The sequence below is a fragment of the Schistocerca piceifrons genome, chromosome 5, assembly GCF_021461385.2.
Source record: "Schistocerca piceifrons isolate TAMUIC-IGC-003096 chromosome 5, iqSchPice1.1, whole genome shotgun sequence".
NCBI lineage: Eukaryota > Metazoa > Arthropoda > Insecta > Orthoptera > Acrididae > Schistocerca > Schistocerca piceifrons.
The window spans coordinates 249906759-249922381 of NC_060142.1; the positions used below are offsets into that span (position 1 = coordinate 249906759).

Consider the following 15623-nt stretch of genomic DNA (forward strand, 5'->3'; position numbering starts at 1 on the left):
GAGAAACCACGTTGTTTTAAAAACCTAAATATGGACACTTTATCTTGCATCTACTCTCACCACAAGAAAGCTTGGATCGATGGCACATCATTTTTGGAAGTGGCTTCTTCGTTTCAACAGTCGAATGGTTGCTTAAAATAGACATGTTCTTCTTATATTAGACATGTTCTTCTTATATTGGACAGATGTACTGCCCATAATGTTCGTGATCTGAACCTATCCAACATAAAGGTTCAGTTTTTTCCACCCAACGCCACAAGCCGCCTTCAGCCTTTGGACCAAGGCATAATCTCTCTCATAAAGAGAGCTTATCATAAGCAACTTGCAAGAGCTGCAATTCGTGCTGCTGAAAACAATAGTGCAACCCCAAATTGGAGTCTGCTTGACACAATAAAAGCCATCGCAGCAGCCTGGAACTTAGTAACGCCACATCATATAGAGAAGTGCTTTAACAGAGCTTGGAGATGTAGCAACACTGAAGATGTCCTCGAGTTAGAAGATGCTACTTCATCTGATGAATGGACAGTTCTGCAGGACGTTTGCGAACCTTGGAATTAGTTTTGAAGAATTCATTAGTGTAGACGACGATGTTGCCGTATGTACTTCTGTGGAATCGGATGTGCCAAACTCTGTGAACGAGGTGCAAGAAGGGCCATCAGAAGAAAGTGAAGAGGAAGAGAATGTAGATACCATTCCACCTACCCGTCAGGAGATGTTTACAGCCTTGGACTGTTAAGAACGTTTCGCTTCAATATCTGATATCACTGCTGGGTTTATGGTCGCTATCATTACAATTGGTTGTGAAATTACAAATTATTATCATTTCCATGAACGTCAGTGAACCATGACCAAATTTTTTCCAAGAAAGTAACGTACATAATTTGTGAGTACTTGTAATTTTACAATCACTTTATAGTGTTATAAGTCCACAATAACGTGATTGATAGTATAGTGTATTACACGTTAATGTACTGTTGTACATGTGTACTTATTAAAATCTGTGTTTTTCACTTAACACGAACTCCTGATTTTTCGGTCCCTTCGGATTCGTGTTTACGAAGTTTTACTGTATTATTTAAAATTGAGCCATAGTGCCTCTACTAACTCATTGAGATATGATCTGATTTGTTATTTAGTTTACTGAACCTGTGTATCTTTCTGTTTGTTTTAGTTGTACTTTGGTAATCTTTGTTGCCAACATTGTGTCGTGATCCTGATACCAGTTTCGATGTGGAGATTCTCAAAGAGGTTAGGTCTGTTTGTTGCCATTAGATCCAATATATTCCTCAATGAGTGGTGTTCCTAACTATACGTTCTAGTTAGTTTTCAGAGAAAGCATTTAGTAATGTTTCACAGGATGTCGTCACTAACAAAGCTGTAATTTTCCCAATTAATTGTTGGGTGATGAAAGTCTCCACTGATGATTGCAGCACGATTGGGGAACTTACGTACAAGTGAACTGAGGTTTTCTTAAAGTTTTTGGTTACTTCAGGAGATGTGTCTGGTGGACACTAGAAAGATTCAACTGTCATTTTATGCCCACCCATGATACTGAGTCTCGCCCAACCAATCTCACTTGCAGCTTCAGTTTCTGTCTCGATAAAATGAGTTTCTTATCTACTGCGACAAGTACACCACCTCTATTTCCCATTTGCCTATCCTTTCAATGTACACTTCAATTTTCCCCAGAAATCTCACCGCTATCAGTTTCAGGTTACAACCAGCTTTCTGTACTTAGTATTATGTGACCGTCACTACTTTGCAGGAGAGCTTCAAATTGTTCCACTTTATAGTGAAAGCTTTGGGAGTTAAACCATTAGGATCGCAATATTCTCAACCAAGGGAGGCATTTCTTTCAATCTTACACTGACAATTCTGGGTTTCCTATAGCTGTCGTTTTTCTGGATAGGATGGAGAGTCACCTAATCTAAAAAAAACCTTGTGTGCACCACACACACACACACACACACACACACACACACACACACACACACACACACACAGCAACTACCTGGGTAGCAGCCTCTGACATGTAGTGCACAACCAGGAAGTCACAGCCTAACTAGACACACAACTTTCGAAGTCTCTGGTTCCGTCCTTCCACACAACTTGAAACCAAGGGGCCACGATCAGTTCTGGGTGCAATGCTTCAAATTATGAAATTTGTTGAAACTCCATGCGCAAGGCTACTCTTCTCAACATTCTCTGCCACTTGCAGAATGATCCAAGTATGTCATCGGAGCCCAGACAACAGGCATCATTTGTTCCAATGTGTGCCACTATCTGCAGGTGCTTGCACCCTCTACCCTCAGTGGCTGTTGGAATAGCCTCTTCAACATGTTGAATCAGGCCTTCAGACATACACACTGGGTGCACCTGGTGCCTTTCCTGTCCCTTGGTGCTATTTGCTGAAAGGGTATCTTCATTCACCGTATGTTTGAACTGCCAATGATTAATAGACCCATATCCTTTTATTTCCCGCCTTACATTATACAAAACAGATTTCTCCAAGAAAGGTGAAGCGGGTCGTACTGGCTCAGTCTCAGTGAATGACAGCACCTCAGACTTGGCGGGGGAATCAGTATAACACCCTGTCCACACTGTACAGGACATCTTGATCTACCATTGAAATGGCACCACCATTTATTTTGTATGGTTTCACTCTGTTTGTACACAGCTCTGTGAGCAGATGCTAGTAACACACCATCGTGCACAGTGATTTTCTCGGACTGCTTTCCAAGGCCATTCCTAACTCATCTAGTTCAACTGAAACCCATATAGGCTACGTGGAATTAAAGTGGCCTACGGTGGCTGCTTCCACATTTTAATGTGTACGTTCACTCAGTCCATGTCCCTGAAGGCTCTACGTGGTGAAATTTATGGAACACAATACGTGAATGAATGAATGTGAATGTGTCCACACACTGTTGGCTATAAATTGTATGCGGGAAATTAAAAATCTTCAAGGATTTATCTTTTAGGTAACATTTCTGCCACCTCGAATTATCAGAAGTATTTAGAAAAAAAATTATGTTGAGAGAGGTCTGCAAAATAAAATCATCTTAAAAGAGCTTGTAACCTGTTGTTAAGAAAGTGCTTCATATATTCTAAAATCATATTAGCAAGCGATAATGGCTACTGACTTGCAACTTGTCAGTAGCATTGAGAGTTGATTTTAATTACTCTGTAGACTAGAAGATTTTAGATCATAGAAGAATTTTCCAATAAAGTAACAATGTTTAAGGCTGCAGAAGGATAAATGTAGCTAAAATGTGGAATAGTAACAATATGCATAATTATATGACATTAGAATATCTAAGATAAGTGTGTTGGTGTGTAGGTCTGTTTATTGAATTGGACAACTGCTCTTTTATTTTTAAGCTTCTCTTTGTTTTAAGGAAGAGATTTATTTTAACTGGTGACTTCTGATCCATTTGTGTATTAGTTACTGTCCTTGTACTCATCCGTTTAATGACTTCATTGCAATGGTACAGTCATCCTAATATTCCTTCTTTCTCTTAAATCCTTATTCTTTCTTTACTTTTGTTTACGAATTCAGAATGGAAGCAATAATATCTGTTTCAGGGCCTGAGTTTCTTGGAAATGAAGTATCATATGTTGTTAAGCTACTTAATTAACTTGACATATGTTGTTCTGCGTAAGTGCTCTGGAAGAAAAATTGAAGGAGATCCAGCGATAGGTAAGTAATGTATTCTTTACCATTACTATGCACATATGCCACTGTATATTTTACTCTGTGTAGAAATAATTAGTATATTCTGTTTTTTCTGTAAGAAGAAAATGGCTGTGACAAGTCATGTGTCTGGTCATAGCCCTCCCTAAGATTAACAAGAACATAGAAAAATATCAGGAATTGCTTGAAAAAACTTTCAACCATATCTGAGTGTGCAAGAACTGAATAAAAAATGAGAAAGGAACTGAGTATTGGGGAAAATGTTGTAACCGACAAAAAAATATGTTTTCAGATTATGAATTGGAGTGCCTTGTCAGCACCCTCCTTCAGGATGTGAAATTCTTAGTACTGCTGACACACACACACACACACACACACACACACACACATACATAAAAGTAAAAGAAGACCATCCTAGTTTTTGGAACTATTAATTCCTTTGTCAGTGAGGAAAGAGGAATAAGTTAGTGAAAGAGGTATAGGTTGGGGAAGGTCTCTCAGATCCCAGAATGAGAATAACTTACCTATGTAAATACAGGAGGTGGTCTTAGATAGTATATTGGTAAGTGCTGTGCCAGCTTCAGTCTAGAAGTGACGACTATATGAGAAATAGAGATGAATTAAGAGGAAAAGAAATGAAATTAAGAATGCAATTAAGAGCTAGAAAGAAGGTGGGGGGGGGGGGGGGGGGGTTAGAACAAAATAAGAAAAATGCAATAAATAAAAAATAGATTATTAAATATTATTTAATTATTTTCTTCATTGCTTTTTATTTTTTTCACTTTATTCTCATTCAACTTTCCCTCTCTCCTCTCCCTCTCACCAATCTCTCTTCTTTTTATGCATCTCATTTCTTCTAGCTTTTAATTGCAGTGTTGATTTTAGTTGCAATATTCATATCCATCTTCACTTTTCACATGGTCTCCTTCACCCCTAGGATGAAAGACTGAAGGTCACACAGTGCTTACCAGTGTACTATCTTTGACCACCTCCTCTTTGTGGCACCTTTGTCTCCTCTCTTCGTCACAACATGTGGGCACCTCACATTCTGGGCTCCAAGTGACCTGCCCCATCTTTTCAACCTTCTCAACCTGTCCTCCTTGCCTCCCCAAGGAAGGGGAGACATGTCTAGAAAGTAACCTGTTCCTCAAAAATCTACCATATTTACGCGAATCTAAGCCGCACTTTTTTTCCGGTTTTTGTAATCCAAAAAACCGCCTGCGGCTTAGAATCGAGTGCAAAGCAAGCGGACGTTCTGAAAAATGTTGGTGGGTGCCGCCACAACTAACTTCTGCCGTCGAATATATGTAGCGCTACACAGGCATGCTTTGTAGGCACAAAGATAAATAATGGCACCAAAACCTCTGCGTCAGTAAATAAATTAAAAAAACAGGTGGACGACGAGCTTTTTTCCTCCGCCCCGAGTTTCGACCACTGCATTTTGGCACATTATCCAACGAAGTAAATACAAATTCCATATTGTACATCTTCAAATGCAGCAGCATTTCAATGTACTACGAAAATCCGACTGGCAAGACTGTTCGGGATGTTTGTCAATATGGCCAACTCTACGTTCTGAATTTTTTCCTACCTGTGAGAAGAGATGGTTGCTAATAGGAACTTTTATGAATTGTGAATCACATGCAGTATTTTCTTCACCATAAGAATAATACGAATATAAGCATTTTGCCATGTATTGTTTCGTGGTTGCTGCTATCTCATTTAAACCCTGTCTGCCTAATAAACTACGAAAATAGAGTGAGACAACAGCAAACGCGGAAGAATATACATATCATGTCATGTTTATATATCTAAAAACAAAGATGATGAGACTTACCAAACAAAAGCACTGGCAGACTGCTTGTGTCTTTGTATGTGCGGATGGATATGTGCGTGCGTGTGAGTGTATACCTGTCCTTTTTGCCCCCTAAGGTAAGTCTTTCCGCTCCCGGGATTGGAATGACTCCTTACCTTCTCCCTTAAAACCCACATCCTTTCGTCTTTCCCTCTCTTTTCCTCTTTCCTGATGAAGCAACCGTTTGTTGCAAAAGCTAGAATATTGTGTGTATGTTTGTGTTTGTTTGTGTGTCTATCGACCTGCCAGCGCTTTTGTTTGGTAAGTCTCATCATCTTTGTTTTTAGATATATTTTTCCGACGTGGAATGTTTCCCTCTATTATATTCATGTCATGTTTATATTCGCATTATTCTTATGCCTAATAGTGATACAGTCAGAAATGAAGCACGGCAATTGACTAGATTTTTAAATCTAAGGTGACTCTGATTTCTGTGCAGAATGTAATGAACTAAAGAGGCGCCTGCAAAGATTTTCAAACGGAGAAAAATTTTCGCTAAACTTTCGTTCAGAACATCATCTATCATACACAGTCTATTATTTGGTTCTTGTTGATCATTATCAAAGAAAGCAGTAGTGTAAGTAACAACAAACAGCAGTCTCTTGCTATTGTTTCGCTAATGAGACGATTCCTCTCCCTTTTTTTTTTTTAAGTGGCGGTAGCGCGCACAAAAGCAATCCATGCCGCGAGCGCCGAAGGGCCGTAAACGCGCCCTATCAGAATGCGACAAACAATGCATGACACAGTACAGTAATGCATTTTCAGCTTAGAGTGACGTAAACACCTGTAACAAAGAAAACGGCGCTTATCATACCAAAGAAAAATAAGCAATCAATTCAAACCAGACGAAGCACATGAAAAAGGAAGGGTATCCGTATAAATACGGGCGGAGTGCCTGACGCATAGCAATGGCTACCTGGTAAACCTTAACTGCTAAGCTTACGACTCAAACCAAACTACTGTAGCTGTATCGTCATTCATTTGACCTAAATTGTGTCTCATATTACAATAAACCAACTTTGTTTCGATTTGGAGATGGCCTAAAACTTTTCTTTCCCCTTGAATTTCGAGTCTCAAATTTCAGGTGCGGCTTAGATTCGGGAAAATTTTTTTCCTTGATTTCTAGTCTCATTTTTCAGGTGCGGCTTAGATTTGAGTGCGGCTTCGATTCGAGTAAATACGGTATACAGTCAGTGACAGCATATTTTCACATTATCAGCAAAACGAGAGAGAGAGAGAGAGAGAGAGAGAGAGAGAGAGAGAGAGATTATTGAAGGATTCCACAAACAGCAATAAATCCTTTGAATTTTTTTCTTCATTCATCCTTTCTTCCTTCTTTCTTTCCTTGACAGAGAGATTAGATGTTATTGAAGGATTTCACAAATAATAATAAGCCCTTTGGATTTTTTTTCTTTCTTTTGGTCTTTCTATCTTCCTTCCTTCCTTCCTCGCCCCTCCCCCTTTTTCCCACTACCATGACTGATTTCAGATAACAATAATGAAAATTCCTGGCCAAGACAACATGTAAAATAATTTAAAGTCAACTGCTCCCCTATAACAGACTGGTGTGTGGAGCATAGAAAAATGTAACAGAAAGCAGTATTCACACAATCTTTCAATCTCTTGCTCTTTTTCCTGTAAAATTACACAAATTCTACACAAGACACCCAAGCACACACTCTCACGGTTACAGCAAGACAGATTATTGATTATACTGCAATAATTAGTCTCATCATCGCTTGTTAATTGTATGGAAATCAAAATACTGACACCTCAAATATTCACTGTTCACAGATGGATTTGGTGCATGGTAATATGTGCATATTGGGTTCAGTATGCTTGCTATGTGGTGAGAACTTTGTGACGCTTGGCAAGCACTTTTTTTTTATTCGTTGAGCACGAGGTTAGTGCTTGTTGAATAGTGTGTGTGACTGACTCCATCTTAGTGCTCCGATTGTATCATTAATTTGATAATTATGTGGATGTAGGAGATGACCGTCCAGTAACTTATAAATACCTCTTTCATTTTATTTCCTTCATAGCATTTAAAAATTCTGGCTTCTCATCTTCTGTATTACTTTTGCATTTAGCATTCAGATACCGTATATTATTTTTACAATGAAATTGTAGTGGTCTAGCCAGAGCTTACGTTTGGGCATTACAGCACAGAATTCAGCACTGTCATGGGTCACTTTGTTGGTTACATGGTGAGAATAAGCTGAGGAAATATTTCCAGGCCCATGACTGCAGAGACAGCCGAGTCGAAACAAGATTCAGTCAAATTATTGGCAGGAGTGCATTAGTTGTGTAAATGCAGCTGTAATTTACTCAGAAAGTTAAGGAAAAACACATTGAAATTGAGGTTTAATGTCCCATAGATCAAGAAATCTCCAACTTTTCCCATCTTGTCCCCCTTCTGAAACATTATTTTGCACTCCCCTCCACACCATTTTTCTTTCCTCCTTCAGCAGCACTCATACTTGGCGCAAAAACAGTCCACGATACTGTTTACTTCTAATTATATGCAACTGTCAGTTACAACAACAACAACAACAACAGTAATAATAATTAGTGTCCTTACGAGTACATAAGAGTTAAATGTTTTTCAACCCTCAAGCGGGCACAGCAGTTTTCATATCATGAGCAGCCGCACAGCTTATTTTGTACACATGTAAAGAATAGCGCTTTTGTGTCACCGAGGTAGATATGTAAGAGCAAAATTGTAGTTTAATCTTAGTTTAATTAAACAATAATGAAATAAACTTACATAATATGAGCTAAATCACAGTTCAGTTAAACAATAATGAACTAAACTTTCATGATATCACACTGTTGCCATGGAGAGGTGCTATCCCACAGTAAATGACCCTCTTAAAGCATAAAAGAGTATAGTTGCATCAGATCCCAGCCTATTGCTTATTTTATTACCAATTATCTCATAAACAACTGCCTCATTGTGGGATTGTGCTGCTAGCTCGTAATCTGGGCCATTTTCTTGCACACATCGTAAATCTTCTGTGGCCCAACTTCCTGTCTATTTTATATTACTGTTGCGCATTTGAATGTTTGACAACACAATTTATCACCATGTTAGCTGAAGCAATGGTGAAGGAATAGGTATGGGCTCACAATTTTGAAACAATAATGGAATGGTGAAAAACAATTTTACTTGTATTTGGTGCACATTATACATAAATGTGCCAGCTCGAGGATTGAAATTATCATACATTTATATTATTGAAAGGTAGTGAAAGTTAACAGTTACAACTAGTTCATAAATAACCACAGGTGTGTGTGTGTGTGTGTGTGTGTGTGTGTGTGTGTGTGTGTGTGTGTGTGTGTGTGTGCTCGCGCACAGTTATTGGAACTGAGTAATTATGTGTGTTTCACTAAATTTTTTTTTTTGCAAATTAGTTAGTTAAAGTTTAACTGTTTCCATGTATATAGCTTTTATTTCGTTTAGAATGTTTTAATATTTGAAATATTGTGATGTACAAATGGCAATAGAACAATAGTTAACATTTAAATGCCAATTGAAAAATGGTTATAATAAAATTGTTTATCTAAGAAGGAAATAAATGCGAGTAAAAAGGCATATGGTTGAAATTCAGAAATTTTCTGACATTGGCACATTTTATGTGATATGTGTACTTGAATTTGTCAAGAAAGCCAATCCAGTCTCCAGTCCTGGTTGAATCTTTGAAACAGCAACTCAAAGATCTCCTTCCAGCTGCAATCGTGACCGATGTTTTGTCTTTTGATTAATTCCAATATGAAAAATGTTGACTGATACACATAAGTTGATGTGAAGAGTAATAACATGTCCACTGCCTTTCTTGCTAAACTGCGATATTCATTCAGGGTCTGCCAAAAGTTTTCAAAAGATTTAGATTTAAATTCATTTCAGAGTGTCCAATCACTTGAGAATTCTATTAACTCCTGCTGTTCTACTGTTAACAAGTGGTCTGTTGTGATCACGTCAAACTAATTCTAGATCCAGGGTTCTGGAATTTGTCCCAGAATTGTTGATGTAAGTTTTCAAGAAATACTATGCCACTTGTACAAATTTTACCTACATCCAACTCATTTCCCATTATGGAATCATTCAGACAAGAAAACATCTCGCAGGTACCCTTCTACACCAGAGTTTTCCAAATTGCAAGTTTTCTTGTAAACCTTTTCTCTCTTAGAAAGATGATATTACAATTTCGGTCTTGAAGTGATACTGATGTATCATTCAGTTTCTCAAGAATGATGGCCAAGCGTCACAATATTAAGAAGCCTTTTCATCCAGAAATAGAGCCACAAGTGTAAGGCTGCTGTTCTATAAGAAAAGACAAAAATCGTCCTTCAGCTTCATGACCTGATGAAGAACTTTACGATGAGACAACCAACATACCTCCTTGTGCAATGGAAGTGAATCATGAGTAGAACCCATCTCCTCACAAAGAACGAAAACAGCCTACTGTTTAAAGCTTGTATGATCTCACAAAATTTACAACACTGCCTGCATCATTCAGCACTTTACTGACTTCTGGTTGTACTACTTAAGAAGCCAATGCCTTTCCTGTTGCCATGAACCCTGCTTTACTTCCACTAAATGCTGTCACACCATTGGTACTTATACCAAAACAGTTTGTACATGATACATAGTTGTCAACAAAAAAGGAATTCACAAGAAAGAAAATATCTTTGCTTTAGTCCTCTCTTTCAGACCTTTACGAATTAGAAACTCCTCGTGCATCCATTTTCATAACAGCAAGGTACAAAAACAAGAAGCTGGGAAAGATTGCTGATACCAGTACTGTCATAAAGTTGCAGGGTGAATTTTGGGCTATCAAGAAGCAGGTGTGGTGTTGGTGTTTTTTTTTTTCCCACAGTGGCTATTGCATTAATATGATGAGCCACAGTATCAACTGAGAGTGGTATTGACTTCAGACTCCAGCCCAACTTTTCTCCACGCGTTATGTCACACACTTTGATTCCTGCGGAAAGGAGTAATTTCTCACCAGTAATGTGTGGGAATTTATATTCTGCAATTAAGTAGAGATACTCCTAAGGCTCTCTTAGGAGCTCATACCTCTATGTGAAGAATCTAACATTTCCTTTTAGTTGTTACTCATGATGCTTAAAACATTTGATGGGCATACTTACATGGTCTCAGTGTTTTGTTTGAGGGAGTCTCTTTAGTTTTATAGGCTTCAAGTCATCATTGGTAAAATCTACAAACAAAGAACACTATGTGGTAGTTCCTCTTTATTCAAAAGAATGCTGTGAAATACTCATGTCCGATTACCTACGTGATATTGATGCTCTTTTGCTTTGTGTTTATAACTAATGTTGCTAATAGGAACAGTGGAAGATATGAAAGAACATCGTACTTTGATTAAATTCAGATCATTTTCATTATGAGAACTGCATACTTTTGAAGGAGAAGAGAGACTCTGTGAATCACGTCCTTTTGATCTTTTGTTACCACTGCAAATCCGCCACTTATCTATGGGAATGGCGAAATTTCTATCACTTTATTTTAAATCTGGTAAACTACTTCCACTCAACACACAATGAAATTCAAGTTCTGGCCAACTCTCAACCTTTGAATTGAGTACTGAAGTGTGGGTGAAATCGAGTGGACAGTTGCAGCAACTTTGATTAACAATCTATTCTTGTGCGTAAATGTTTGATAAGTGGCTAACCCTGTGGATGATGGGTGACAGGGGCTGTGCGATGAAATATTGCTCATGACTTTTCTCAGCATTCCAGTTGTTTAAAGTCTGAGCACAAGTTTGGATAGTGTGAGGTTGTGAAGAGAAACTGAGTTTGTCCTATTGAAAGAAACCTCTCCAGCGTTATTGAGAGTTTATGATACACCTTTGATGCGATATCATGCGGAGTTGTACAATGAAGTATCAGTTTATACACTTACTGACTAATATAAAAAGTATATAAGACAGTGGAAGCATGTATAAGTGACAGATGCTGCCACTGGTAATGATTATGTTCTTAACATCAACAAGAACCTTCATTTATCCTGATGTAATAACATTCTGGACATGAAGATGATCACTTGACTGAAACTGATTGTCAATACATAAATACACATTACTGCGGCTATTTTGGTGATTTCATGATGCTGTTCTTGAAGTATATTGAAACTGTGCAGCATTGATTTAGCAGAAACATAGGAAACAAAAATATGTACAGATGGATGAGGATTACAATAACAATCCTTTGAAATGTGATTCCTGTGCCCCCCCCCCCCCCCTCCCACACACACACACACACTTTTTATCGTTTGGTAGAATATTGATGATGCAATAAATGCCAAAGATGGAAGAAGCTATTGTTTATATTTGATGGACAGATCTAGCTATCACCATAATACTTCTGAATATCGCAAAGAATGTGTATATCAATTGTTAGAGTTGTCAAATTGGTTTTGACCAGTGGCAGCACTTCTCTGGTTCGTTCCAGATTATTGCATATTTGTTAAGAGGTAATGTGTATTCTTGCTACAGTGTCATTCCATGTTTTTAATACCAGCATTTATGTCTGCAGATCGCCTTGTTGAAATTCGTACAGTTTTGGAGAAGATCAGACCTATTGGTCATAAGTTGAAGTACCAGATTGACAAATTGGTTAAGACTGCTGTCACTGGTTCTGGAAGTGGTGAAGATGCAACAAATTTCAGAGCTAATCCTGACAACATGATAACAAAGGTATGTTCAGCATAAAATTATGCAATCGATGGAAATTAAATAATATTGATCTCATACGTAGTGCTATTTCTTGACACACTCTTTTGTAATTTCTCATAATGGCAGTTAAGGAATGGAAGGAGGGGAAATGGTTTATGGTAGAATTAAAAGCTGTGTCAGAGGAAACGATGCACAAAAAAAAAAAAAAAAAATGTCAAATAAGCTGTGTATGTATTTGTGTATTCATATACACATTTTGTTACTGTTTGTAATCTTTTGGGGGAGGAGAATTAAAATCTTTGTCTTGCCAGCCAGATAACAGTTTTTATCGATTTCCCTCAGTCGAGTATGATTTAAAATGAATATGGCACATTTCCTTCCCTGTCCTTTTTGTATTAACCATGTCATCAACAAAGTATTGCCCCCAATCTTCTTTCCTTTCCTTTGCATTTATAGAGTGGTTCAGCTTTGTGATTAAATTGCATGGCAAAAGTTAAATAAAAATTTAGAAAATAATTCAAGTAACATGCTTATTTTTTTAAGTGTACCTCACCGCAAATAAAATACCATGAGTATTATTCGTACTGAAAGTAACACTTGCAGAATTTTAACTTCTTCTTACAGTTGGATGATGAAGATGAAAGTGACTCTGGTAGTGAAAAAGAAGAACAAGCAGAAAAAGCTGAGAAGAAAGGCATATATGTTCCTCCAAAATTGGCTGCTGTGCATTATGGTAATTAGCCTTTTGTTTGTATCTTGTAGAATTTTCAAATGTGTGTTTGCTAAGCATGATGGGTTATTGTAGAATGTTTAGCGAGTTTGTAATGTTGGGTGCTTTTGCAAGCTACACCCTAAAAACGAAAAGACGGAAAAGCATAAAAAGACTGCAAAGGAAAGGCAGTATCATAGAGATTGCCAGAACATTAGCTGACACAAATATGAAAAGTAATATAATGGGGTATGCAAGGGTTGGCTGCCAGATACCTTAATTGCTTGCAACAGCATAACAAGGACCAATTAAAAAGTAAAAAAAAAGGAGCGAGTGAGAAGTATCAAACATCATGAGGGAAAAATAGGGTTGTCACTAAAACAAATAACTAAATAGATTAGTAAAAAAGGAGGAGTATGTATTGTTAGGATGATGATCTAGATGCACTGGCGATAGTTATTACAATTCTTCTAATAATAATTCTTTATTATCTTACAATCAGAATTTAAAACTGCAAAAAAGAAGATGCTTTCTTTAGAAGTGAACACCTTACATAATGAATGAATGTCAGTTAGATTAGTTATTAAGGCAGTTACATTACGGCATTACTGAAGAGTTGCAATGAGAGTTGAATTTTACTACCATATTTACTCGATTCTAAGCCGCACTTTTTTTCTGGTTTTTGTAATCCAAAAAGCCGCCTGCGGCTTAGAATCGAGTGCAAAGTAAGCGGACGTTCTGAAAAATGTTGGTAGGTGCCGCCACAACTGATTTCTGCCGTCGAATATATGTAGCGCTACACAGGCATGCTTTTCGGGCACAAAGATAAATATTGGCACCAAAACCTCTGTGTCAGTAAATAAAAAAAAGTGAAAGACGGGGGTTGTTTCGAGTCTCAAATTTCAGATAATACGGTAATCTTTTGTTGATCATGAGCACTTTAAGTCAATGGAAAGACGATAAATATATGGAAAGTTGGCAGTGATCTCGAAAAAATATGTACAAGGGGCGTTCAATAAGTAATGCAACACATTTTTTCTGAAAGCAGGTTGGTTTTATTGAGAATTCCAATACACTATATTATTCTCCATTCTTTTGGCTACAAAATCCTATTTTTCAACATACTCTCCATTCAAAATAACAACATTACGCCACCTTACTGGGAGGGCTTGTATGCTCACATGGTACCACGCTACTGGTTGATGTCAGAGCCAACATCTTGCTGCATCATCCACGAACTGCTTCTCATGGAATGTATCCTTTGTCAGACCAAACAGATGGGAGACAGAAGGTTCGAGATCTGGGCTGTAGGGTGGATGAGGAAGAACAGTCCATTGAAGTTTTGTGAGTTGCTCTCATTTGCGCAGACTTGGGTGAGTCCTTGCAGTGCCATGACGAGGTAGAAGTTTGTTTGCATTTTTGTGGCGATGAACATGATGAAGTCATTTCTTCAATTTCCTGAGATCAGAAAGATTTGCATGACCTTGTTACGATGATGAAACACGCCTCGCCTGACGAATCACTGTGCTTTTGTTCGCTGCCAGGTCTACATAGACATTCTGCAAGTGTCTGTGAATATCTGCAACATTCTGGTTTTCCACCAAAAGAAACTCAGTGATACCTCCTGCTTGGAGTGCACTTCTGTTGCAGACACCATTTTGAAGGCTGTGGTTAGTTCCACCACCTGTCTGAACTTAATGAAATTATAGCGGCTGAAGTGGGAATACTCCATAGTTCCACAACAAATTTTACATTTTTTCAACTGAAATTGGCTGAGAAAAAAAAGTGTTGCATTCCTTATTGAATGCCCCTCGTATACAGGATGGTCCATTGATAGTGACCGGGCCAAATATCTCACGAAATAAGCATCAAACAAAAGAACTACAAAGAACGAAACTCATCTAGCTTGAAGGGAGAAACCAGATGGCACTATGGTTGGCCCGCTAGATGGTGCTGCCATAGGTTTTTTAAATAGGAACCCCCATTTTTTATTACATATTCGTGTAGTACGTAAAGAAATATTAATGTTTTAGTTGGACCACTTTTTTCGCTTTGTGATAGATGGCGGTGTAATAGTCACAAATGTATAAGTACGTGGTATCACGTAACATTCCGCCAGTGCGGACGGTATTTGCTTTGTGATACATTACCCGTGTGAAAAATGGACCGTTTACCAATTGCAGAAAAGGTTGATATCGTGTTGATATATTGCTATTGTGACCAAAATGCCGAATGGGCGTGTGCTGTGTATGTTGCTCGGTATCCTGGATGACATCATCCAAGTGTCCGGACTGTTCACCAGATAGTTACGTTATTTAAGGAAACAGGAAGTGTTCAGCCCCGTGTGTAACATCAGCCACAACCTGCAACAAATGATGATGCCCAAGTAGGTGTTTTAGCTGCTGTCGCGGCTAATCCGCACATCAGTAGCAGACAAATTGTGCGAGAATCAGGAATCTCAAAAACGTCGGTGTTAAGAATGCTACATCAACATCGATTGCACCCGTACCATATTTCTATGCACCAGGAATTGTATGGCGACAACTTTGAACATCGTGTACAGTTCTGCCACTGGGCACAAGAGAAATTACAGGACGATGACAGATTTTTTGCATGCGTTCTATTTAGCGACGAAGTGTCATTCACCAACAGCAGTAACGTAAACCG

At 38.1% G+C, this 15623-nt stretch overlaps 1 protein-coding gene across 1 annotated transcript in view; it reads left to right on the forward strand.

Moving 5' to 3' along the window:
- LOC124798376 (neuroguidin-A) overlaps window positions 1-15623 on the forward strand; it is a 73732-nt gene that overhangs the window by 12377 nt on the left and 45732 nt on the right. Inside the window, exons 3-5 of the mRNA XM_047261746.1 lie at window positions 3586-3700; window positions 12108-12268; window positions 12872-12980. Of these exons, the coding sequence (XP_047117702.1) occupies window positions 3586-3700; window positions 12108-12268; window positions 12872-12980 (385 nt within the window). The remainder of the gene's footprint in view (window positions 1-3585; window positions 3701-12107; window positions 12269-12871; window positions 12981-15623) is intronic.